The following is a 27,899-nucleotide window of genomic DNA, read 5'->3' on the forward strand; positions in this document are numbered from 1 at the left end:
GCTGTGAAAAGTAGATACTACTGCAGTCTCTAATTAAATTAATAATATCTAGAACCAACAAACCTGAAAATCTATGAGAGTATTGTAAGTCCCCTAGCACCCTGGATTGGGAATTTGGATTCTTATGAAGAGTTGAGAAAAAGAAGTTAGTCATATTTGAGATCTTAGTCATTTTTGAGATCTTAGTCATATTTGAGATCTTAGTTAGTATAGAAAAAAGCAGGACCTGTTTGTGATGGAGCACTATAATGTCCTGATAGAGGCATCATGATTATGGACTTTTTTTTAACAACAACACCAGATCTAAAAGTTCATAAAAACGTGAAAGAATGAGAGTAGACTAACTTGGTTGGAAGGAGAAAATCAGTAGACAGACCGGGAGGGGGAAATGGAAATAAAACTATGGAGAGTGTACATGTCTGTCATGAACAGCTCACAGTGAGTGTCAAGAGGCAGTGGCTAATGTGGACAGATGCCAAAACAGTACCCTCAAGAATCCCATTGAAAATGACTTTGCAGTCACTAACGACACTGTCAACCACAAATCTCTGCTGACAGTCATTTGAAAAAACTGTGAATGGGATTAAGTATTTATCTTGCAATACTGAAGTTACAAAATTCACTCAGAAGAGCATTTTGGTTAACCAAATCAAAGGCAGCACTAAATTTAGACGAGTATGGATAAGTCTAGAAGAAAAACACTGCACTTCTTCATGTATCTTATAGAAAATTGTCATTAATAAGTCCTCTGTAGTTTCTTATTATTTTTTTATTCTGTAGATGATGGAATCAGATTGATGCAGCACTGTTAATTCCTTGGAAAGGAAATAAGTTGAAAAATTAAGTGCAATAAATGAAATCATTCTCTTTACCTGCAAAGTGTGATTTGCATATTGTTTTAACCAAGCTTTGTGTGTAAAGAGAATTTCTTGTATTGTGTATGTAGTTTTAAAAATTTCTTTATCAAGGAATTGGCCACATGTTGCTATGAGCTCCTCAGTGGCGTGGTTGGTATGGTGTTGGCGTCCCACCTTGGTGGTCACAAGTTCAATTCTCAGGCATTCCATTGAGGAGTGAGAGATGTGTATTTCTGGTGATCGAAGTTCACTCTTGATGTGGTTCGGAAGTCACACAAAGCCATTGGTCCCATAGCTGAATAACCCTGGTTCCATGCAACGTAAAAACGTCATACAAACAAACAACATGTTGCTATGATGCAGTTTGCATCATTTACAACACATGGTTTTATATGCAAAATAGAGACTTGAATGATCCTGTAATTAAGAAAACAGATCTCTTTAAGAAAAAAAAATTGAATAACTATTTGGGAACGACTGTATACAGGATTGTGTTTTCAGATTCTTTTTGAACTTTGTTGGATTTCACACCAGGCATTAATGTCTGATAAGTTTCTGAGCATACCTGTGCCCCATATTTATGCTTATACAGATAGTCGCAGTAGCTTATGTGACAGTAGTCGCCTGTTCAAACACCGACCAAACTTTACATTGCTTAACCTCACTAATCAAGGGACCTACTGTATTGCAGATATATTAATTTCTGGCATTCATTGGTAGTCATGCATTGAAGTTTTTACCCAACAAAATTTCTCTATTGGAAGAGCAATAGTATAGAGATAAGATAACACCAACCCTTCTAACATGTTATTACCATTTTTCACAGACAGATGTTATCACTTGGAGAACAGAACTTATGTACTAATATATCTAAAAGCTCACAAGGACTGTTTTTGTTTTTTGCACATGTTTACAATTATTCATTTTATTTTTAGGCTTTGCATAAATTTGGTTTAGCTTCAGTGTAGGTGTTTAACTGTAGCAAATGATTGAATAATTGTAGATGTCTATTTATTAACACAAACTTTGCATTTTCAGAAAATTTTGTTGTTGACTGCGATCCTATGATTGTCACCAACCCAGGGCTGTCAGCTGAAGTTGCCAGGCCACTTCTTCCGATGACAATAGCAGCTATTCTTCGTCATCCAATCCTCTCTTTACAGATATGTTAAAGAATAATGAACTTGTAAGTTACGAAGTATTTCCTTTGATGTTTAGTATAAATTTATTATATACTGATATGAATATTATTTCTTAACTACTGTTAAAGTTTAGCTTATATCTCTGCGCCAATAGGGCCGAGTCTGCATTCAAACACAAGATCGAATGGCTGCCCGGATGACTGTCTAGTACACCTGTTCTCCACCAGGTGTGTTTTCTACTGTTAGCTCTTGTCAAAATTCTCCTTACCACCATTATGTATGTATAGGCATTTGTTTTGGGTATTTCATGACTGTTTTGCTGCTATCACAGTACGTACTGTACATTTATTTTTTCCTAGGGTGCTTCCACTGAAATCTAGGCTAAGAATGTCAGGTTTTCTGTGAGATTACTGTATAAGACCAGTTTTGTTTGTTTTTTTTTTCATGAGATACACACTGTTTACACTGGCTGCAGTGGTGTAGAGTGTGATCTTGAGAATAGATGCGAGGAAGTAGGGATTTTCAAAGGACTTTCTGCTTAACCCTGACAGGTATCGCTATTTTTGGTGCCCCTTTAAAGGTTTTGTGGAGTCGAGCTCAAACCCAAGTGCCCAGAGAAATATGTAAAAATTCAAAAACTGCAGCTGTGCTGCACATTTTAATTTCTAAAATCAATTTCACCATTGCCGAACACTACTGAGAAGATAAAATCATACCCATCTACAAATTAAATATTTATTACAAATATATTTAAAAAAATAAGTTTTCATACATTCAACTTACCTGTCAGATATATACATAGCTATCGACTCCGTCGTCCCCGACAGAAATTCAAATTTCGCGGCACTCACTACAGGTAGGTCAGGTGATCTACCGTCCTGCTCTGGGTGGCAGGACTAGGAACCATTCCCGTTTTTTTTTTTCTAATCAGATTCTCTCTGTCGCCGTAGTATCAACATTGTTGTTCCTTCTTCTCCGACTGGAATTCTTTTTTCACAACGCTTTTTGATCATCTTTCGACTGATTTTTTGGTGACGTACTTGGATCGTTGTTTGGCATTCGCTATCGTGGACTGTTTTTTGGACTTCGCTTTGGATTTTCGTGAATATGTCTGATTCTAGTGTTAGCTTCAGAGTGTGTGTGAATGAGGGCTGTAAGGTGAGGATTCCGAAAGCTTCAGTAGATCCTCACACTACATGCAGGTTGTAGAAGGGTTGAATGCTCAATTGAGAATACGTGTAACGAGTGTGAGAGATTGAGTGCGCAAGAATGGAAGAATCTGACTTCTTACTTGAAGAAGTTAGAGAAAGATAGAGAGAGGAAGGCGGCTTACAAAAGCCGAAAATGTCTAGTAGTTCTGTAGCTTCTTCTTCTTCTCATACTTATGCCCATTCTATTCAGCCCGTTCACAAGTTAATCCCTCTGATTCCGCCTCAGAAATGGCGGAACTCAGAGCTTCCCTTCAAAAAATGCAAGAAAGAAAAAATGAAGCATTGGAAGGTAAGAGAAGTGAACTGTGGTTTCTCGAGTGATGTTAGTGTCCCCAGTGTAGTGGAGGGGGCGTCTGGTCGTCTCTGCGACGCTCCCAGTCTAGACCTCTTCCAAGCTCCCTGGCCCAGAGGAGAAGGAAAGTCGAAAGCCTTACGGGGGTACGTGGAAGGAAATCCCCAACGATCAGACGTCCCTTTGGCAGAATCTTATACATCTCAGACTGCAGGGACAGCTATAGGAAAAGCGTCCTTCGTGAGTGCTTTTCATCATCTAGTTCGCCTTCTCCGAGAAGAGGATGGAAGGAATCGAAGCTTTCACGTCCGCTGAAAAGGAATTGGAAAGAACCCTGAGCTCATTCTAGCCCCGAGCGCTTCTCTGAAGAGGATGCGCCTTCGGTAATCAAGAAAGCTAGAAAGGAGTTAGATCCTTGGAATGTAAAAGACTCTCGAGCGCCTTCCAGATCTCCTTCTCCTGATTCGAATGAGCCTTCGACCAGGAAAATTTTGATGAATGTGCAGGAGCAATTAGCGTCTTTGGTAGGAGTACTTTCTAAAGAGCCTACTCGTAAAAAGGATGACAGGCTTTCCGATTAAGATATCCAAATACCGATCTCCTGTTGGCGGGCGACGAACCCTACAAGGGCCCGGTCCAGGGGAGTTGTCGCACAAGCGGCCATCTCTGGGGGGAGCGGTGCGTTAGGCAGGCGAGACGTGGGAAAGGAAGTAACTCCTGCCAAGCGTCTGGCGCCAACTAGGAGCCAGGCGCCAAGTAGGCGCAAAGAGCCTGACTTTACTGTAGATCGTTCTAGGCCCAGATCTTCATCCAAGCAACAAGAGCCAACTGGAGAAGAGAGAACTCCTGATAGGAGTAAGCGCCCGCTAAGCGCAATATACTTGCCATTCGAAAGGCGCATTCCATGAGCGATACTCCTACCAAGCCACCAGGAGTATTCGGAACTAGATGCGCCTTCCATATGGTCAGGAGTATTCGGAAAGAGATACTCCTGCCAGGCGCCTTGAGTACTCTGACCTCGATACTCCTCCCAGGCGCCAGGAGTATTCTAGACTTTTTACTCCTACCAGGCGCCAGGAGTATTCGAAGCGCGATGTGCCTACCAAGCGCCAGGAGTATTTGGAGCGAGATGCGCCTACCAGACGGCAGGAGTATTCGAAGAGTGTTACGACTGTCAGGCGCCAGGAGTATTCCAAACAGGATACTCCTACCAGGCTCCAGGAGTATTCTCAGTGAGATACTCCTGGCTAAACGCCGCGCATTCTCCTCATGAAGAGCTTTGATATCCGACAGGAGTGTAACAGGCGTAAAACAGTTATACGTGACTCGCCTAATGATAAACGTAAGGAGAGAGTTACTCCTAGCCCCTCTCCTAATAAAGAAGTGCTTCTTCTTCGGAAGGAAGAAATCAAGAGAGGAGACAGAGGAGGGAAGGGAGCCTTCTCCTTCCGAGCCTATTAATTTAGATGACGTCTCGGAGGACGAAGTTACTAACAGAGAAGGGCTTTCGAATTACAAAGTTCTTTCTGCTCTTCTCTTAGAAGAAATATGGAGATGCATTTGACTCCAGCCGCTCCTCCTTCTCCGCGCCTCTCTATTTTTCAAGTACGAAGGCGCACAAGTCTTCATCTTTCCTGAAAATGAAGCCGGCCATATCCATGAAAAGGGCCTTACAATCTCTTGACTCCTGGATCAAGACAAAGAAGGAGTTAGGAAGGACGATCTTTTGCATGCCTCCCGCTAAACTAAGGGGTAGGAGAGGCATATGGTACGAACGGGAGAAAATATGGGATTGTCTCTGCCCGTTTTTTCAGCTGAATCGGACTTCTCCAGTCTCGTAGACTCCGTCGAGGAGTACATGCCTTAAATTCAGCGAAAGCAACATGGGGTCTTTTCGGAAATGGACCATCTCCTCAAGGGACTTTTTCATACCTTAGAAGTATTTAACTTCCTAGATTGGTCCCTTGGGGTTATTGCTAAGAAGTCCCACCATGAAAAAGAACAACTAAGCCCTGAAACCTTACATAGCATCCTTACATGCATCGATAAGGCGGTTCAAGATGGATCGGCGGAAGTGTGCTCCTCTTCGGTGCGGGAATACTAAAGAAGAGAGCGGTTCATAGTGCCTTTTCTCACTAAGGCCGTCTCGCCTTCGCAGAGATCCGCTTTGCTGTATGCGCCTCTCTCTGAACATTTATTTCCTTCTCAGTTGGTGAGAGACATTGCCCATTCGCTAACTGAGGAAAGCCACTCAAGATCTTTTAAGGCAATCCTCAAGGAAAAATAGACTGTGGCCAGTGAGGAAAAAGAAAGCCTCTAGGCCAGCTCAACAACAGCAGCCCTTTCGAGGAGGCCCTCAGGCTAGATCCATCGTCAGAAGAAAGTCAATGGAAAAAAAGGGGAAGATCTGCCTTCCGTCCCTTTAAGAAGGGAAAATGAGAAATCTTTCCTCCAGACACCCTGTAGGAGCCAGGTTACAGTTCTTTGCGGGAGCATGGTAAGACATAGGATCCGATCCTTGGTCAATGTCAATAATCAAGAAGGGTTATTATATCCCATTCAAGGACAGGCCACCTTGACAACATCCACCGAGGGAACTGTCAGCCAGATACAGGGACCCTGTTCTGATGGATACTCTTCGTCAAATGTGGAACAGATGTGGGACAAAAAGAGCAATAGAGCTGGTACTGGATCAAAGCTCCCCGGGGTTTTACAATCGCTTGTTTCTCATAGCGAAAGCCTCGGGGGGATGGAGACCGGTACTGGACGTAAGTTCGCTGAACAAATTCGTACCAACAACAGAAGTTCAGCATGGAAACGTCTGCCATCATTACTTGAGCTCTCCGTCAAGGAGATTGGATGGCGTCCCTAGATCTTCAAGACGCATATTTCCACGTCCCGATTCACCATTCGTCAAGGAAGTACTTCGTTTTCATGTTCGAGGGAAGGATCTATCAGTTCAGGGCCCTGTGTTTCGGCCTTTCTACGGCTCCCCAAGTCTTTACAGACTTGATGAAAACGTGTCAAAACACCTTCACATGAAAGGGATAAACGTCTCCCCTATACCTGGACGACTGGCTCATCAGGGCCAGGTCTCAAAAGCAGTGTCTGGAGGACCTGTCAACAATCCTGGAATTGACAAAGACATTAGGATTAATCGTGAACCTCGAGAAATCTCAGATGGTCCCCAGCCAGAACGTAGTCTATCTGGGGATTCAGATGGATTCTCGGGGTTTTCGAGTATTTCCTTCTCAAGAGAGAGTAAGGAAAGGCTGTGCCACAGTATTGAACTTCTTAGAGAAAGAACATACTTCAGCGAGGGAATGGTTGAGCCTTCTGGGGACCCTTTCCTCGCTCGAACAGTTCTTTCCTCTAGGAAGACTACATCTCCGTCCACTTCAGTTCTTCCTGAGAAGCAGTTGGAGTTGGAAGACAGGACAGCTCTCGGACACGTTTCCAATCTCATTAGAAGTAAAGCAACAATTAGGGTGGTGGTTGACCCCCTTAGAAGAAAACAAAGGAGTATCCTTAGAAGTACGGAACCCAAACCTGACATTGTTCTCAGACGCGTCGGAGACAGGTTGGGGTGCGACTTTAGGGTCCAAAGAAGTGTCAGGCACCTGGTCGGAAGAGCAGGTGTCATGGCACATAAATTGCAAGGAGGCTCTTTGCGATTCACCTCGCGCTAAGGAGCTTCGAGCAGATAGTCAGAGACAAAGTAATACAGATAAACTCCGACAATACAACCGCTCTGGCTTATGTCAAGAAACAAGGAGGAACTCACTCTCTCGCCCTATACGAACTGGCAAGAGATCTGCTGATTTGGGCAAATCAAAGGAACGTGGTTCTTCAATAAGAACAAGATTTGTTCAAGGAGAGAGGAACATGAGAGCGGACAGACTGAGCAGGAGGTTCCAGGTCCTTCCTACAGAATGGACCCTCCACTCGGAAGTCTGTCAGACCCTTTGGTATCTTTGGGGGAAACCGCAGATAGATCTATTCGCCACGTTTCTCTCCAAAAGGATAGATACATTTTGCGCCCTGGTAGAAGATCCCAGGGCTTATGCAATAGACGCCTTTCTCCTGGACTGGTCAGGGCTAGACGTGTACGCTTTTCCCCCATTCAAGATTCTGGGGGAAGTAGTCAGAAAGTTTGTGGCCTCGAAGGGAACCAGAATGACTCTGATAGCCCCATATTGGCCATCCCGAATTTGGTTCACGGAGGTGATGGAGTGGACAGTGGACTTCCCCAGATCTCTTCCAAACAGGATAGATCTGCTCAAACAACCCCACTTCGAGAGGTACATCAAATCTACCCGCTCTTGCTCTGACTGCCTTTCGACTATCGAAAGACTGGTCAGAGCGAGAGGGTTTTCCTCGCAAAGCGGCAAGCGCAATTGCTAGAGCCCCGCAGATCATCTACTAGGCGAGTGTACCAATCGAAGTGGGAAGTTTTCAGAAACTGGTGCAGGTCGAAGAAGCTGTCCTCTTCCAATACCTCTGTAACCGAAATTGTGGATTTCCTTCTTTTCCTGAGGGAAAAGTCACATCTCTGTACCAACAATTAAAGGATACAGAAGTATGCTTTCGTCAGTCTTTAGAAAAACAGGGGCTTAGATTTGACGAATAATAAAGATTTGCACGATCTCATCCGCTCCTTTGAAACATCGAAGTCAGTAGAACCTAGAATTCCGAGCTGGAATTAGATGTGTTCTGAAATTTCTGTCCTCGGAAAAGTTCGAACCACCTCATACGGCTTCATTCCGGGATATCACTAGAAAGTGTATATTTCTACTATCTCTGGCTACGGCTAAAAGGGTCAGTGAGTTGCTAGCCCTTGAGTCACGAGTTGGCTTCAAAGAAGATTCTGCGATTTGTTCATTCCAGACTCTTTTTCTTGCCAAAAACGAGAACCCTTCGAATCCCTGGCCTAGGAGTTTCGAGGTAAAAGGACTTACTAGCCTAGTAGGCAGAGAAATAGAAAGATCACTTTGTCCAGTTAGAGCACTGAAATTCTATCTGGACAGAAAGAAGCGGGTGGGAGGCTCACAACATGGTCTATGGTGCTCGGTGAAAGACCCCAAGAGACCTATGTCTAAAAATGCTTTGGCCTTCTTTGTTAGAAGTGTAATTACCGAGGCTCATAAGAACTGCCCAGATGACTCTTTTAATCTATTAAGAGTAAGAGCTCATGAGGTAAGGGCAATCGCGACATCAATTGCGTTCCAGAGAAATATGTCACTTAAAAATATTTTGGACGCAACCTATTGGAGATGCAACTCAGTATTTGCATCTCATTATTTAAAAAGATGTGCGAGTAACGTATGAGAAATGTTTTTTCTCTAGGTCCGTTTGTGTCAGCACAGACAGTTCTGGGTAAAGGAGAGAGCACCGATCCTTAAATATGTGTACGTAACCCTCTTGTCGGATGTGTTCTTGTGTTTCCTGTGCATGGGAGTGTCAGATGTCGCACTGGCGGCCTTCACTTCTCTTCATTAGGAAATCGAGTGACAGCTGACTATTAGAGGGGTACAAAATTTTTGTTTGATTTTGTATGCATGATTTTCGAGTTTGTGGTTGTTTGCTAAGAGTTTGGGGATGACTCTTAACAATCGTAGAACTAACACGGGTTAGGTTCGGGTGATCGGGATCGGTTGTGTGCTCCTTAAAGAAGGCGTGTTGTCATATAAGCGGATTAGCACCCCTTGACAAATGCCAGTTAGGCTCTGCCGAGTAAGTGGATAAGACCCCATCGACAGACCAGCAAGAACTCTTGGCCACAGATCACTATCTCGCTAAGGCTCTTGAGGTGAAGCAGACTCCTGGGCAGTAGCCACGAAGTCTTCCATCTAATAAGGTAGGAACCAAGGTTTATTTATACCTACAACATATGTTGTTTACCTGTCTAGTCAGTAAGTTAGCTGTCTCTTGCCCTCCACCAAAGGGTGTCAATCAGCTATGTATATATCTGACAGGTAAGTTGAATGTATGAAAATGATATTGTTATGATACAATAAAGTTTCATACATACTTACCTGGCAGATATATACGATTGAAGACCCACCCAGCCTCCCCGCAGGAGACAGGTGGAAGAGAGAATCTGATTAGATAACGGGAATGGTTCCTAGTCCTGCCACCCAGAGCAGGGCGGTAGATCACCTGACCTACCTGCAGTGAGTGCCGCGAAATTTGAATTTCTGTCGGGGACGACGGAGTCGATAGCTATGTATATATCTGCCAGGTAAGTATGTATGAAACTTTATTGTATCATAACAATATCATATATAAACAAAAACTAATTTATGAAAATATTTTTAAAAAATACAAAACATGCTATATACACACAAAAGTTGAGGGAATCCTTCCTAAAACTAATATTTACAATATGTGATTGCCAGAAAAGGTGTCGGACCCATAGAGGTCAAAATCTGAAACGAGAAAAAAATGAGTGAGTTTCCCCCCCCCCCCCCAAAAAAAAAACCCCCCTTTCCCCCCCCCCCCCCCCAAAACAAAAAAAAAAAGCCAAAAATTTCACAAAATTTTTTTTGGTACCTAAATGAAATAGAAGTGGCTAATTTTTTTTTTTATAGAATAAACTCATATTATCCTAAAACATAATTATGTAAAAAAATCTGCACTGAGATGTAATTTACTGTTATATCAGAAATGTTATTCTCTCTCTCTCTCTCTCTCTCTGTCTCAAACAATAATTTACGAATATATTTACAAAAAATACAAAATATGCTATATACACACAAAAATTAAGGGGATCCTTCCTAAAATTACTATTTATAATATGTGACTGCCAGAAAAGGTGTCCGAACCCATAAAGGTCAAAATAAAAAAAGATAAAAAAAAGGGTATATTTTTTTTACCAAAAAAATTGTCAAAATTTCACGAATTATTTTGGTACCTAAATTAAATAGGAAAAGACCAATTGTTTTATAGAATAAACTCATATTATCCTAGAATGGAATTATGTAAAAATTATCTACACTAAGATGTAATTTACTCTCATATCAGAAATTTATTCTCTCTCTCCTCTCTCTCTCTCTCTCTCTCTCTCTACAGTGCATCATGATTTGTTGACATAAGCTCATTCAATCTGTCACCAGAAAAGACAGAGACCCACCCCCTCTCTCCCCCTCTTGTGTCGTAATAATCTCAAGGTCATTCCCCTTGCGTCGAACTCTCGGTCCCCAAACTTGGCTTCTTGCCATATAGAGTTGTTGGCATCCTCTAAATTATCATCAAAATCACTTTATAATTCCATTAGAAGTAAGTTGATGACATCCATCCCCAGAAGAATACTGCCGGCTGGCCATTGTTGATGAAAAATGCAAAAAAAAAAAAAAATTGCAAAAACTGAGAAATTGGCATTTGAAAGAAATTGGAATAATTGGCAATATAATTCTTCTCAGCCACGACCAAGGCATGCATAATGTGCAACACACCACGTACCTAGAGTTTTCCACAATATAAAACTATCCCAGAGTCAACAGTGTTAGACAGGAAATCACTACTTGATAACTTTGCCTTTGTATCCCACACATGTTCAAAACAAACTATTACTCAGAAAAGGGGGAAGGCAAACGCAAGTTTTGACATGATTGTAGTGTGTGTTCTGCTATCCTCTTGCATATCGATTCACAACCAGATTCAAGAATAATAGATGATGATTTATGGGAAAAAAACATGTTTTTTTAAACACCCCTCGGGTCGTGCTCGACCCTGCTAACTTATCCAGGGTTAAGTTTGTTATAGGAAGAGAAGGGCAGAAGTAGATTGCAGTTAGGTAGGTCAGGTTTCAACCTGCCATTTCTACCCCTTTCCCAGGTCCATTGTCTTGTTATCCATACTCATTCTAGGCTTTTCCTTTGCTAATGCATTAGTTAATAATGGCTTACTCTTTAGCTCCACCTTTCACTCCCCTTTTGGTCAGGAAAAATGCATTGAGAATTGGAACAGGACATAACCTTATTTTGGTTGGTGGATAAGGTTTATCTGAATTGGTTAAGGAGCCAGTGTGGTCTCTCCCCAAAATGGTCCAATCATTTTTGCATTCCCTTATAATAGGTAAGGTGTTGGTGCCCTTGCCCGTCTGTAGCCCAAGCCTAGGACTGCCCTGTGACAGTTGGAAAAGTCTGTTGCAAGGGAACTGAGTCGGTTCTCAGGGCAATGTGGTTCTGTGGCCTCCGTCACCTGCCTCTCCGTTTTTCATGCTCTTAGCCTTTTCAAATGTGTTACCAGAAAGATCATTTTGGTAAACGTTTATCTTCATAAGTATGAGACTTCTGCCATCATCGCACCTAGTAGAGGCTGTTGGCACCAATAGGACTAATTATATAGGTATAGACAGCTATATTTATTAAAAATAATCTTTACCAAGTTTTACTTATTCTGATGTCATGTTGCCTCAGTCGATTGTTTAACCAATCTCTTCATCTTATGCTCATTCTAAATCCTTGTCTGCTAGCCTATTCCTCTTTCTCTGTTGAAAAGCACTTGTTCATTATTTACTTGCTTTATCGTCGGCTGTTGGCAAATCTCTTACTTTTTCCTCAATTAGTGTTCTCTTTCCGAATCTACCATGGTCAGAGTACAGGCAGTCCCTGGGTTACGACGGGGATTCCGTTCTAGAGATGCGTCGTAAGCCGAAAATCGTTGTAAGCCGGAACATCGTCAAAAATCCCAAGAAAACCGTACTTTTAACGCTTTTGGTGCATTGAAAACTATGTAAAATGCATTCATATGGCATTTTTCATCAAAAAAAATTTTAAATATTGATTATTTTGCATTTTTGGTGTCATATTTCATCTGCCAGATCAGTGTTGTAGGCGTCGTAACCCTGGAAATAATTTCTGATGATATAATTGAAAAGCGCCTTAACCTCGGAACATCATAAGCCGAGACCGTCGTAACCCGGGGACTGCCTTATCTTGTTGTTTCCAAGCTAGATATTATTCTAGCTGCATAGCTTTCTGAGAATGGTCACATGGGAATGCTTTCAAGCCTATTGGCTCGCTTTTGGATGAGGTGGGAGAGTTGTTGTAACTCCCCTGCCTCCCAACATTTTTTTTCTCTTTCGCTCAGCTAGACTTGTGTGGACTCAACTGAGCCACTTCAGATTGCATATCCCTGTCTCCCTTTCATCAAGCCATGGATGCAGTGAAGGTACTCGCCTGCTGTTTCCTCCTGTTGCCAGGTGTCGCTTCCTGTAACCAGCTGTCTCTTCCTGTCGCCCTCTGGCAGAAGAAGAGTTTGAATAAGAGGATCTCCTTCAGGTTGATTGGCGTTTCATGGAGCATTGAGCTTTTTAGGAAAAAGGCCACTAAGAGATAGGTCTCACTTGTCTTCAAGTTTTCAGTGCTCTTTAAGTATTTGTAAAGAGAACCCAAGCTTTCTCCTTCTACTGGAGCGTGTTTCATCCCTTCTATGTCCTGCCAGGACTTGTCTTCTGGTATCTTATGAAATCACAGCACAGTGCCTCTTGCAATACAGGTATTTAATTGGCACTTAAACCCATCTTTAGTAGATCAGTTTTCTTTTCGCTTTCCTTTGAAGAGACAAATTGAGGCTGACATGCTGAAACGGAGTATCACTTTAGATTGTTGAAGTTTTTATCTGTATTGAACATTTGCTCAGTATGTTGCCTCTTCTCTGCATCACCTTAGAGAGGTTGAGGTGCTTAAAGTGTTTTTGGTGCCAGCTCAGGAGTTTTTGAAGCCAGGTTTAAGGGTTTATGGCACCAGCAGGAGTTTACCAAGGAAGAGTGTTAGTTTTTAACTCATTTCTGATGCTGCAGGCTAATGTCCTCATTCTTATACTAACTCGGTTTGGAAGAAGCGAGAACACTTATGCTTCTATCTGCTTATGCTCACAGGTTAAGGTGATAAGTGAGTATATATTGGCACAAGTCTTATTTTATATCTTTTGGGGAAAAGTTCAACCCCCAGGTTCTGGTAGATGGCCAGTTGCAAGCCTCCTGGCATGCTTGGAGAGTCTGAGGAGCAGAACCTTACAGGGTAGAGGCATTGAAGGAGAGTTATGATTCCTTTTGGTTACCCTCCACTGGTTTAATCTCCTATGCTGTTCCTTTGTCTTCTCCAGCAGAAGTTTTTCATTCTTTAGTAGGAGGTTGTAAAATAGAAAGAATGAAATGGACCAGGCAGTAGCACTGGGATTTTACCTCTGTGTTTCCTAGCTCCATAAGCAAGTGGAGATTGGCGTTCGTTCTTGGACACATTGAGACTGAATAACAAAGTGTCTGTCCCTATACATTTTGGTTCTTCCAGCAAGATTTTAGTGATTTTCCAAAAGAATGATCAGGTGTTTTAGTGGATGTGCAGTAGACACTTTTCTCATACCAGTACAAAAATTTTTTTTTGCTATTTACATTCATATTAGTCTTTGGAAATTTGTAAAGGATTTTTATCCTAAAAATGTATTTAGTCATGAAATGAAGATGAAAACACAGTACGTAATTAGTGAATCTTGCTCTATGATAAAATTCGCGATTTCGTTAATTTTCCGGGATATAGTATTTGGGCTCCACAAAAAAGTAAGTAAAGTGATTTATGATAGGGTTTAGAGGATACTTAATTAAAATACATGGGTAATTTGTAGAACGGTGTAACCACTATCACATTATGTAAAAATAGTATGTACGAACGAGACTGTAGGTTTGGTGATGTCACGGTGATCATACATATTTTTTCGTGAATGAATATACATTTATGATCAAAAATAGTTACTGTACTGATTACAGAATCAATGCATACTGTAAACTTGTAAAGTGTATTTTTGTCTTTTGAAAAATGCTTTCCCCAAGAAATTATTCCTTGAAGAGGCTTCTTATTATGAACGACGTTATGTTGCATGGCCTCCAACTCCTTCAGGTCATCCGTCATAAGCTCCTCTTGGTGCTCCTCGAGAAGGTCATTGATGTCGTCCTTGTCGACGACCAGCCCCATGGACTAGCCTAGTGCAATGATCTGGTTGCGAAACAGTTTCAGGATCATCAACTGTTTCTGATTCTGCACCAGCTTCACCCACGTCGAATCCCTCGAAGTCTCTGGCGGATACGGTATCAGGCCAGAGTTTCCTCCACGAAGAATTCAAGGTTCGCCTCGAAACCTCCTGCCAAGCTTGATCAATGAGTCGGATGCATATCACAACATCGAAATGCTCCTTCCAAAATTCACACAAGGTGAGGTTTGTGGTATCGGTGATGTCAAAACATCTCTTGAAAAGATGCTTCGTATACAGCTTCTTGAAGTTCGATATCACTTGCTGGTCCATGGGCTGGAGGAGATGGGTGGTGTTAGGCCGAAGATAATGAACCTTGATAAAAGAATACTCTGCTAGGATATCTTCCTCGAGGCCAGGATGGTGAGCAGGGGCATTGTCCAACAACAACAGACATTTCAGAGGGAGGCGCTTCTCTTCCAAGAATTTCTTCACTGTCGGGTCGAAACACAGATTTACCCACTCGATAAACAAAAGTCTTGTTACCCAGGCTTTCGCATTAGCCCTCCACATCACTGGAAGCTTCGCCTTTAGCACTTTGTGGGCCTTGAAGGCTCGAGGAGTCTCGGAATGATAGACAAGTAGGGGCTTCACCTTGCAATCCCCACTGGCGTTCAAACAAAGTACGAGCGTAAGCCTGTCTTTCATAGGCTTATGCCCGGGTAGCTTCTTCTCTTCCTCCGTGATGTGTACGTCCAACAAGGCATTTTTTTTCCTAAAAAAGGGCAGTCTCATCACAGTTGAAGACTTGCTGAGAACTGTAGTCTTCCTTGATCGTCATCTCGACTAACATCTTAAGGGGACCGTCCGCTATGATGTCTATTTTTTTTATTTATTACGCAAAATAGATAATTTTCATATATGATTTAGATATATATAATACCTTCATCATATAAAAATTTCAAGTCATTTGAGCAAAAACGTTTAGTTTTATTAGCAAAAATTATGATTTTCAAAAAAAAAAAATAGGTAGAGATTTCTCCGCTAATATGACATCAATTGTATTGAAAATCATACCATAAAAACTTCTTTATATACGGAAAAATTCTGTGTGACAGAATTTTGATTTTTTGTTTTGATTTTTTTTTTATGAATTTTTTTTTTTTTTAGTCTAGGCACTCAAAAAAATCTAAAAAAATAAAGAAAGAAAGAAATCAAAATTCTGTCACACAGAATTGTGGGATTTTTATTCCTCTTTCCAATGATATCTTTTTTTTCTCCAAATTGGATAATAAATAACCGAGTAATGGTTTCCAACATGCGCATAAGTATGTTTTTGAGTTATGGGCTCCCAAAGATTTGCTATGTAAATTTCGTTTTTTTCTTATAAAAGTCAAAACAACATTATTATAATTACTTTATTTGTACTTTTATTGTTGATTTCTACATCAAGGATCCTGGTCCTACCCCTAAAAGTGGTATTAATACCCTCAGCGTGACACCAGACAATGATGTTGACGGCGAGACATGAGACAATGAGGGCGCTGATAACAATGAATTTTCGTGTTTTTCTTTCAGCATACTCCTGGCCTTCGCTAATTTTGCTAGCCTTAGTTGCTGAGTAGCCTTCTTGATCTTAGGTAATCTTCGGCATTGCCCGCTATAAGTTTCCACTAAGAAGTTATAAAAACAACGTAAATAGCTAGTGACCAAACGCAAGTGACGAAGTGCGTGTAACTCCTTTGACGTGTGTGGCATAAGTGAGTCATTCTCTGAGTCTCGCGGCTCTCGTCTATAAATAGCCGCTCTGAGCAGCTCTCCTCTCTCACACAACCTTTCATTGCTACCAGATGTGTGAGAATCTCGAAAAAAATCTGAAAAAATCTCTGTATATATGCAAAAATAAACATGCAAAAACGATTCTGTCAAACTCAGTCATACAGACGACGCAGTTACGATGACGTCATCATTTAAAAACCGCTATATCTTCATTATTTGTAAAAATAATTGGCTGAATCTTCTGGAAAGCATACACGGCATGTTTCCTGCCATAGATACAAAAGTAATAACTCGATTTTTTATTTTTTCAAGTTTACTTGTCATCCGCCATAGCGGACGGTCCCCTTAATAAAGGCTTCGGCCGCTTTCGTGTCTGAGCTGGCACCGGCCTCCCCATGCCGCACCACCGAATGGATGCCAGTCCGTTTCCGGATGCCAGTCCGTTTCCGGAATTTTTCAAACCACCCATGAGCAGCCTTGAAGTCTGAGGTTGGTGTCGATGTCCCTTCTCCTCCGTTGTCTTCAGCCTGGGCAATCAAATCGCCGAAAATAGTGCTGGCCTTGTGGCAGATTGCCATCTCGGTTATCGCATCGCCAGCGATTTCTTTGTCTTTTATCCAGACAAGAAGCAGCCTCTCCATCTCGTCGTGCACAGGGCTCCTCTTGCTAGACAAAATAGTCACGCCGTTGGAAGGTGTAGCTGCTTTGATGGCTTCCTTCTGCTTAAGGATGGTGCCTGTCGTCGATGGATTTCGGCTGTATTCCTTAGCGAGCACACTCAACCGCATGCCAGCTTCATATTTTTTAATGATCTCCATCTTTGTCTCCAAAGAAAGCATCCTCTTCTTTCTGTGAACTCCAGCAACTTTCTTGGGACCCATGACTATGTATATACTGTACGTAATTAAGTTATGTAGTATACATATGTACTAAAGTTCTCACACAACACAATAAAGTAGTACTACAACAAAATGACTAACGAATTTACGTTAATAAACGAAATTGTATAGAACGAACGAATTTCGCGTGCGTACACAAACAATGCTGCTTCGAAGTGACCGAAGAACGCTGCTACATAGATGCACGATGGGAGATGCTGACCAATAGGAGAAGAGGATCTTATGGCGGTGACTAGCATCAGGAGCCAATGGGAGAAAGGGAGGATGGTGGCGAGTCTACTCAGTTGGCGGCGCGTGAGTTTTAAAATTGTTATCGGTGGTCCGGGCGAATCTCGGGACTTTACATCAACAACCTTTCGTAACCTGAACTATTTTCATATGTAGAGCCAAAAAAATTTTCGTATTTGCTTTTACAACTTGAATTTTTCGTAAGTTGAGACTTTCGTATGTCGAGGTACCACTGTATTATGAAGATATGCCATACGTATATGTAAGGTGAGAATGGTTTTATTACCTTATTTGTCAGTTAATATCATAATGTAAATCTGTTCATGCATTTGCTGGTTATCAGACCCGGACGAGGCTTAGCCTACCACGGACAAGCCCTGATGCTGCGATTCATACCAGCGATATAGACTGAGAAGTGGTCCAAGGAAAAACCAGTGATTAACTGATACCATGGTTGCTGACTAAGGGAGGCCCCATTGTACATTATAGTGTTATAAATACTGTAAAATGAAAAAAGCCTAGCTTTAATCCTTTGGGTGTCTCGAGTATGTAAAGATATAATAAGGTTTTATAGAGTATACAGGTAGCTGTAGTGTTCAAGTTACGATAATTCATCTTACATTAATAACTGTTTTAATTTTAGAGAGACCAAAATTACAGTAGGCCTAACTTTATCCCATCATCTAGTTACATAAATTCAAAAACAGCAAAAGAGAATTATGAAAGTATGCTTTTAACGTTATACTCGTTGCATAAACATGTACAGCCATGAACAACTGAACGAGAAACAACTTTTTTTTTTTCTAAGTACAACCGAATTGGATAACATCCGTTTGGCTTGTATTTCAATCATTGTACTATAGTACACTATTACCGAAGTTGTTATAAATGATGTTATGTAGAATAGAACTGAGATATCTTAATGTAATAGTAGTAACTTTATTCGCTATAGATCAAAGATCAATCAAGAAATATAATGTTAAATTTAAACCTAGTTATAACTGAAACTGAGAAAACTGTTCAAGCTGCTAATGACTATTATCGTGCATCGGCAACAAGGATAAAACTCCAGTAAACTTTTGCCATCAAACACAACCGTAGATAAAAATGAGATGAAATCATTTTAATCAAAACTACTGTGCTTGAAAGAACACATTTTACTGTTGTTTTCACGCCGATATAAGATAAATAACGTAAAGTTCGTATTATGATGATATAAAGGAAAATTGCAAATGGAACCACAATTTTTTTACGCAATAAACATGCCGCCAATGTAATCTGTTAACAAAAAAAAAAACTGTTCACAATCACAATGAGACCTATTCAATTCATATTTCCACTTAAAAACATGTCGTATAAGGAAAAATAACCTTTTCTCATATAAGTCAAGTATCTAGATATTCATTTATGCTAAATAGAAGCAAGAATATTCGCTCAGAATTGCGTTAAATATGGCGAAACAAACTCGTATTCGCCATCAGCTGATTTCAAACCAAAACATTGGCTGCTCTGTGGAATACTGGCTTAGATTTGCCAAAGTATTTTATAATACAGTAATATGAGAATACTTACAATATTATTGGGTACAGTGAAGTAATTTACAGGCAGTCCCCAGGTTATGACGGGTTCGGCTTACGACGTTCCGAGGTTAAGGCGCTTTTCAATTATATTCATCAGAAATTATTTCCAGGTTTATGACACATGTTCCAGGGTTACGACTCCTACAACGCTCATCTGGCAGAAGAAATTTGACACCAAAAATCCAAAATAATCAATATTTGAAGGTCTTTTGGATGAAAAATGCAATAAGAATGTAGTTTACATAGTTTTGAATGCACCCAAATCATTAAGAGTAAGGTTTTCTTAGGATTTTTTATGATGTTCTGGCCTACAACGATTTTCGGGTTACAACACGTCTCAAGAACAGAACCCCCATCGTAACCCGGGGACTGCCTGTATAACTTTTTTAAAGGATTTATGGAAAAGATGCATAATTAATAAAATAACACCATGCATTTTTTTTGGAACAGTGGCGGACAAGAACAAACATGAAAAAACATTCTCTGACAACGTGGAGGGTAGTTAGTTACAAAAGCTGCCTTAATTTGTATCATATTTATGTATGAAATTAAAAATACCCTATACGTAATATATTTTCATACACATTTTAAACTTAAAAGCATGAACATTTATAAAATCGACACATCGATTGCAAAATTTGCACTCTAAATTTTAAACTATATTTTCGGAAGAGCGGCAGGCCGTGGCTTACAAGAATGAACATGAAAAAACATTGTAATATTTATAATGTGAATGGCAGTTTCAAAAGCTGCCTTTGTATCATATTTCTGCGCAGAAATAAAAATACCCTTTACGTAATACATTTTCATACACATTTTAAACATAAAAGCATGAACATTTATAAAATGGACACATCGATTTGCACTTTTTTTTAACTTGTTATTTTCAGAAGAGCGGCAGGCGGCAGCTTACAAGAAAGAACATGAAAAAACATCCTCATTGATAACGTGAAGGGCAGTTTCAAAAGCTGCCTTTGTATCATATATCTGTGCTGAAATAAAAATATACGTAATACATTTTCATACACATTTTAAACAAAAGCATGAACATTTGTAAATCGCCACATCCACAGCTAAGTTTGCACTCATGTAACTTTATATTTTTGGCATAACCTTTATGGTCTGAACGGCATTTCTACAAATGTATGAACTCATTAGACATAAAGGCGCTGTTGACCGAAAATTGTGTCGTAAAAATACCTTAAAATGCCTCGTTTTTTTTTTTTTTTTTTTTTTTAATGAATATTTTTTACGACAGCCGTAAAACCGATTCGCCGCTAAGTGATTGCGCCGTTAACCCCGGGCCGCCTGTACTAGCAACTAGAGGCCAACAGCCTCAATTGTTTTATGTTCGCGGTGCTGTTAGGATGTGTCTTGCAACATGCAAACTTTTTTGGTCTTTAGCCTGACCACCACATACAGTGGGCCCCCTGTATTCGCGTTCTCCGGATTGTCGGACTCACACATTCGCGGATTTCTCTCGGGAATGTTTCCCCGCATTATTCGCAGAAAATTCACACATTCGCGGTATTTTTCTATGAGAAATATCCACAAATTCCTGGTTTTTTTATCAATTTCATCATAAAATGCACTTTTTGTGATAAAACTATTAAAAAAACCAAGTATGAACATTTTTTGTGGTTTTTCTTGAGTTTTAACTAACAAAATAGCCTGGTTTTAGCGTTTTTATAGGGGTTCCAAACATTCGCGGGTTCTAACTATTCAAGGGGGGGTCTGGTACGCATCCCCCGCGAATATGTGGGGACCACTGTACGTATATATATTTGGCCATGGAATTCTGGATTACGACCTTGGCATTGTATTACAACTACTGTACGCTCCTAGTTTTGCTCCTTTTTTTTTTATTGTTTTGGAACTTCTCTGGTATTGACCCAGCTTGGACTGGACCTGAGATGGACACAAGCTATGTCAACATCTACTGGATTCTTATCAGATATGGACTCAAAGTCAAATGGTTTCTTAATTTGTTTTTGGGGAATTGCCTGAATTTTTTTTTAACAAAGTACAGAAATGCACTTCTGTATATGCAGTACAGGATGACATTGCAGTAGTATGCAGCTGAATTATTAACTCCTGTTTACAGCAAAAGATTTTTATCATTGTACTGCATAGAATCATATTTTGTTAGTTATATTATCTCTAATTTGCATTCTTTATGATTTCAGTTTTATAAACAAATGGCAAGTGCACCTAATACAATGAATGATGCTGAATTAGCAAGAGCTCTCCAAGACCATTATGATAAACTTGAAGCAATGAATGAAGAATTGTTTGAAAAAAGAAAGAAAGCAGCAGCTATCCAGAGAAGACGCAGGAAACGTATGTTAGAAAGAATGAATGAGGACGAGTTGAAACAGTATCGAGCATCACAAACTGAAGCCTGCCGCCAACGACGAATACGTAGGTTAGAAAGAATGACAGATGAAGAAAGGCAAAGGGATCGTTTGTTGAAAAATGCATTATGTTTAGCAAGACGGCATCGCCGAGAAGCAATGATGTCTGAAGAAGAGCGCAAAGCAAGAAGGGCAGCAGCTGCAGCAGCTCAAAGAGAGAAGCGTAAACGTAAGCGAGAGAGTATGACTGATGAAGAATTGAAAGCACACAAAGCTGAGGTGGCAGCTATTTGGCGAATGCGAAGACACTTGAGGTATGAGGATGTCTGAAGAAGAGCGCCAAGCTGAGAGAGCTAAAGCAGCAGAAGCCAAAAGAATCACCGACAGCGTCAAAAAGATAAAGATGGCCCTGAGGAATTAGTAAAACCAGTTACACAGAGAAGACCACGTCGAAAAAGAACCAGAAGCCAACTTTCGCTACCAGAGAGTGAATCAGATGCAATTGAGAATAGTTATAGTATGGAGAGCAATGCAGAAAGTTTAATATCACAAATCCTGAAGGTAAGTTAAGGAACTTTTAGACAAAATGTGAATTGTTTGATATTTTAGTTCACTCAGATTGGTGTTGATTTTAATATTTAAGAAATATCTAAAACCATATATTTTATTAAGAATACAAACCATTGCTGTACTAAAGCCAATATACCTTATCTTTCTGTCTCTGCATTCATTTTATGCTGTGATTTCAAATATCTTTAGCTTTTCATTTGATCAGTAGGGAAGAATGTAGGGCTTCTTTATAAGGTGAGAAAGAGTGAATTTTTATTAATCAATTATATAAGAGCAAATGCCAGATGTACTTTGACAAGTTTGCTATGACATTACTGAAACCATCATAAAAGAAAGACAATGAATTTATGCTCATCATAGTGTGCAAGAGCAAATGCATACTTATTTGAGGTAGGTAAACTCCAGAAGAGAAAGTTGACTTAGAAAGAGAAAATTAATTTTCTTTTCATTATAAATATTCTATTCAGTATTTAACTCTCTTAAGGTTATTAATACATTCAAATGAAAGCACTGGTTTGTTTCAAATGAAAAAATGTGAGGGTGTTGCAGTATAGTGTATGTTGTCAGATATATACATGATGACATCAGTACTGTATGGGTAAACTTTTTTTTTCCATTCCTTTACATTATTCATTTTATGAAAGGGATGTAAATCTGCTTTTTTTTTCTCTCTCTCTCTCTTTTTTATTTTTTACATAAACAGAGGCTCCAGAACCAAACCCTGCATAAGTCAAACGGTAGTTGTAATTGTAATTAGCCCTTTTGTATACATGAAATTGTTTCAGACACTTCACTTGTAGAAAAGAAAACAGCAGTATGCCTGTTCATGCAATGGGGATTGTTGTGTCTTAAGTATCTACTAGTGTTATTTTTCCTGAGTGAGTGATAATGTTTACTGCTGTCTAAGGGCCCCAGATGTTTTTCTGTTGTGATGTCTCTGTTTTGTTAATTACGGTTATTCATTTTACTTTTTATTCATATCTCATGTATTTATGTGTATTTTTCTCATACACAGTAAGGTATATTTCCTATATTTTTTCTCACTTTCATAAATCTTGGTCAGGTCATAAACCTCTCGATTAGATGATTTTTAACAATTTTCAGTGGTGGTTTTTAAGAAGATGTATGTAGGTAGGAACTGGTCTTTTTTTATTTGTTCAAAGAGGACAACTATTACCCGTTATGCTTCAAGTATAGTTCAAAGTTTGCATTATAGCATTCTTTGTATGATTTTGATAACTGGGTCTTACTGTTTTTAGTTAGTGCTTGCTAATCAGCAAATGATGAGTTCAGCATTACTTTCTTTAGTGTTTTCATTTCATTGACTGCTAAATTAATGACAAACATTTGCATTTCAAGTAGCAGTTCTGTATGAAATGTTACGCTATTGCCATTATATATTAGAACCACTTACCTCTGACAGAAAGCCAAGGAAGTTCGCAGTGTATTAATAAGGTTAAAGTTAGGTGTACAAGTTTAATTTACAGGCTGTATGCAACCAGTTTTTGGTGACAACAAGCCCTAACTCAGAAAGAAACATGCAATACTGTTATCTCTTATTAGAAAGTTAGGTACCATCATATAACAAGAAAAATAGCAAATACAAAAAATATCATATCATTATGAAAATATTTTTTTATGTAACAACTCTGCTCTATGGTTTTCAGTAAATACCGTAGATCTAAAGTAACAATACGTATCAGTCTGCAAATGTGTAAGCATATCTATGTAATGAGCAAGTAGCATTACCAGTTTTTATTTGAGATGAATCTTACCTACTGTTAAATTTAGGTATATTTCCCCGCCGATTAGGTGAGTCAGCATTCAAACAAAAAATCGAATGACTGCCCGGATGATTGTCTAGTTTACCTATTCCCCACCAGATGTGTTTTGAATGTTATAACTCTTCCACTGGAAGCAAAACCAATTACATCAGGCTATGTAGGAATGTTTTTGGTGTAACCAGGATGTTGAAATTGGAATTTGATCAACATTCCTTTGTACTTGCAAGGGTACAGTGTGATCTTGGAACTACTAGATGTGAAGAATGTAAGGAATTGTTCTGAGAAATTTATGCCTGAGTATGTCAGATATAGGAAAGACGGGAAACTAATAGATTGCAAAAGCAATTAGTTAAATCGGGACTTAAACCTGTCAGGCTATCCCTACTCAGATTGGGCATTTTAGTAGGCTAGTATTTACTTCCTTTGTAGATCCGCCTTCTGCTCCCCATTTGGTTCAGGAAAAGTGTAACGAGAAGTTAGAACACTAAACCTATTTTTGTTCATGAAACTTACCTGTCAGATATATATATAGCTGTATTCTCCAACGTCCGACAGAATTTCAAAACTCCCGGCACACGCAGTGGGCGGCCAGGTGGTTAGTACCCATTCCCCGCCGCTGGGAGGCGGATATCAGGAACCATTCCCATTTTCTATTCATATTTTTCTCTGTCGCCGGTCGGTAAACAACTGTTTACAGACCCCCACCTAGGATTTTGAAACTTCTTGTGCTAACTTGAGTATTCTGATTGACTTTTGGTTTTGATTTGGCTTGTTGGCTTGGCATACGCGATAGTGGATTTGATTTGGATTTTGGCTTTGACTTTTCTTTAATTACGATGTCTGGATCTAGCTCTGCTAGCTTCAGGGTGTGTGAGATGCAGGAATGTAAGGTGAGGTTACCGAAAGCTTCGGTAGACCCTCATTCGGTGTGCTTGAAATGTCGAGGTCATGTATGTATGTTGAATGATAGATGCATCGAGTGTGAGCAATTGACTGAGGTTGAGTGGAAGGCATATGATTCTTACGTGAGAAAGCTTGAGCGTGATAGAATCAGGTCTTCCTCTAGAAGTGCTTCTGTGAATAGAAGTCAGGGTAGGATTGTAAATTCTCCATTAAAATCCTCCTGTAGATGTAATTCAAATCTAATCCTGTGTATTGCCACCAGACAATCAGGAAGTGTCTACGGAAGGAAATGTATTATCTACGATTATGGAGTCGATTCGCGCCCTGGAATCAAAAGTGATTGCTCTACAATCAAATGTGTCTAAGTGCAATGATAGTGTTAGTGCATCTAATGTTGTGGAGGGGCGTCAGATCGGTCCCATTAATGCCTCCAGGCCTAGGCCCCTTGCCGGACTCCCAGGCCTTAGGGAGAGGGCAAGCCGAAAGCCGCGGAGGGTTACGAGATCTAATAACCGGTCTGACGTCCCAGGCCTTAGGGTTAGGGAGGAGGGCAAGCCGAAAGCCGAAGGAGGGTTACGAGATCTAATAACCGGTCTGACGTCCCTTCGGCAGAATCTGAGGACGAATCTCAGACTGCCAGGGTTCGTGCACGGGCACGTATCCTTAAAGAGTGCTTCTCATCCTCCGAGGCTTCCTCTCCTCGCCGAGGTTGGGACTCTCGGAGGACCTCTCATGGGGAGAGCGGCAGGGGCGCAAGGTGCCGCACAGGCGGCCGTCATCCTTGTCACCCTCTTAAGAGAGGTTTCAGAGAAGAGGATGCTTCACGTCCTTCTGATCAGTATTTGGATTCTTCACCTGATATTTTGAAGCTTTTCCACCGCAGAAAAGGAACAAGACTTCATCCGGGGAGGACTCGTTCGAGCGTCCAAGTCGCTCTAACTTTGTTCCTGAGTTGAAGGAAAGGGCATCCCCTCGCCCATCTCTCTCACAGGATGAGGTCCTTCTCTGATCGAGAATTTTCTCCATCAAGGGAAATGCTTTTAGAAATGCAAAAGCAGTTAGCTTCCTATTTTGCGAAGAAAGAGGAAGAACCAAGTCATCGGAGGAAGGATCGGTGGCTGCCTGTCAAGAGGACTAGGCAGTCCCCGGACTCCTCCCTCATTTTTTCGGCCTTTGAGTCTCCTCCTAGTAGCCGACTCATTCGAGAACGTGAATGCGTTCCTCATGAAAGGGCGTCTAGGAGAGACGAATTTGACAGAGACGTGAGTTGCCGCACAGGCGACCGGCGTGATAGAATCAGGTCTTCCTCTAGAAGTGCTTCTGTGAATAGAAGTCAGGGTAGGATTGTATCTCCATTAAATCCTCCTGTAGATGTAATTCAATTCTAATCCTGTTGTATTGCCACCAGACAATCAGGAAGTGTCTACGGAAGGAAATATATTATCTACGATTATGGAGTCGATTCGCGCCCTGGAATCAAAAGTGATTGCTCTACAATCAAATGTGTCTAAGTGCAATGATAGTGTTAGTGCATCTAATGTTGTGGAGGGGGCGTCAGATCGGTCCCATAATGCCTCCAGGCCTAGGCCCCTGCCGGACTCCCAGGCCTTAGGGAGAGGGCAAGCCGAAAGCCGAAGGAGGGTTACGAGATCTAATAACCGGTCTGACGTCCCAGGCCTTAGGGAGAGGGCAAGCCGAAAGCCGAAGGAGGGTTACGAGATCTAATAACCGGTCTGACGTCCCTTCGGCAGAATCTGAGGACGAATCTCAGACTGCCAGGGTTCGTGCACGGGCACGTATCCTTAAAGAGTGCTTCTCATCCTCCGAGGCTTCCTCTCCTCGCCGAGGTTGGGACTCTCGGAGGACCTCTCATGGGGAGAGCGGCAGGGGCGCAAGGTGCCGCACAGGCGGCCGTCATCCTTGTCGCCCTCTTAAGAGAGGTTTCAGAGAAGAGGACGCTTCACGTCCTTCTGATCAGTATTTGGATTCTTCACCTGAATATTTTGAAGCTTTTCCACCGCAGAAAAGGAACAAGACTTCATCCGGGGAGGACTCGTTCGAGCGTCCAAGTCGCTCTAACTTTGTTCCTGAGTTGAAGGAAAGGGCATCCCCTCGCCCATCTTCCTCTCACAGGATGAGTCCTTCTCCTGATCGAGAATTTTCTCCATCAAGGGAAATGCTTTTAGAAATGCAAAAGCAGTTAGCTTCCTATTTTGCGAAGAAAGAGGAAGAACCAAGTCATCGGAGGAAGGATCGGTGGCTGCCTGTCAAGAGGACTAGGCAGTCCCCGGCTCCTCCTCATTTTTCGGCCTTTGAGTCTCCTCCTAGTAGCCGACTCATTCGAGAACGTGAATGCGTTCCTCATGAAAGGGCGTCTAGGAGAGACGAATTTGACAGAGACGTGAGTTGCCGCACAGGCGACCGGCATCTTTGTCAAAAGGCCGAGAACGCTCAGAAATCCATGACAGAAGTTCACAGTTCTGTTGTTCGTTCTGCTTTGCATGACGATAATCAAGACGCTTTTAAAGGAGCGTCAGATAGTGTTCAACGTTCTGTGCATCGAAGTTCTCTTCAGGACGTTCGGGAAGGCGCTTCTTATGACGCTCGGCGTCTTACGCAGCGAAGCGCTCGCCAGGACGCTCGAGCAGACGCTTCTCGGGACGCGCTGCGTCTTATACATCGGGACACTTGCCAGGACGCTCGAGCTGACGCTTCTCAGGACGCGCGGCGTCTTACACATCGGGACGCTCGCCAGGACGCCTTGGAAGAGTGTTTGAGTCCGAAGCGTCAAGATATTTCACAAGCTCAAGATATTAAAGTGTCGAAGATAACAAGGAAACAACGATTGGTTACTTCGAACTCTTCTTCAACAAGAGGCACCCTCTTGCGAACAGGCCCTCAAGGATTATTATCATCGCGATCTTTGAAGGACACTGATAATTGAGAGAGAGATTCTACTAGTGATTCGTGCCCTACGGATGATGACGAGCCGACAGCGTCAGCGGCTTCAGACTATAAGACGTTAACGAACCTTCTTAAGAACTTGTTCCCAGATAATTTTCAAGCGCCCGTTCCTTGCTCTCCCCCTTCACAATTAGCCTCATCGAAGGCCAGGAAGGCGCCTGGCTTCGTTAAAATGGCCACTTCGCTCTCTGCGAAGAGAGCGTTTAAGAGAATTCAGGATTGGATGGACTCAAGGAAGGCTAAAGGGAAGACTTCTTTTGCTCTTCCCCCATCTAGACTGAGCGGGAGAGCGGGGATCTGGTACGAAATGGGAGAAGAGGCAGGATTGAAAGCGCCGTCTTCTTCTCAAGGCGATTTCGCAAATTTAG

General features: G+C 41.2%; 1 protein-coding gene across 2 annotated transcripts in view; it reads left to right on the plus strand.

Moving 5' to 3' along the window:
- Window positions 1–1,939: 1,939 nt before the first annotated feature.
- Window positions 1,940–27,899, plus strand: part of LOC135221514 (uncharacterized) — a 37,076-nt gene continuing 11,116 nt past the window's right edge. Inside the window, exons 1-2 of one of the 2 annotated variants that reach the window (XM_064259246.1) lie at window positions 1,940–2,043; window positions 21,143–21,871. In XM_064259246.1, the coding sequence (XP_064115316.1) occupies window positions 2,023–2,043; window positions 21,143–21,640 (519 nt within the window). In that variant the 5' untranslated portion in view covers window positions 1,940–2,022 and the 3' untranslated portion in view covers window positions 21,641–21,871. Of the gene's footprint in view, window positions 2,044–2,165; window positions 2,227–21,142; window positions 21,872–27,899 lie in introns of those variants that run through there. The other variant, XM_064259247.1, reaches the window with a different exon arrangement.

The sequence above is a fragment of the Macrobrachium nipponense genome, chromosome 2 (genome assembly GCF_015104395.2).
Source record: "Macrobrachium nipponense isolate FS-2020 chromosome 2, ASM1510439v2, whole genome shotgun sequence".
Classification (NCBI taxonomy): Eukaryota; Metazoa; Arthropoda; class Malacostraca; order Decapoda; family Palaemonidae; genus Macrobrachium; species Macrobrachium nipponense.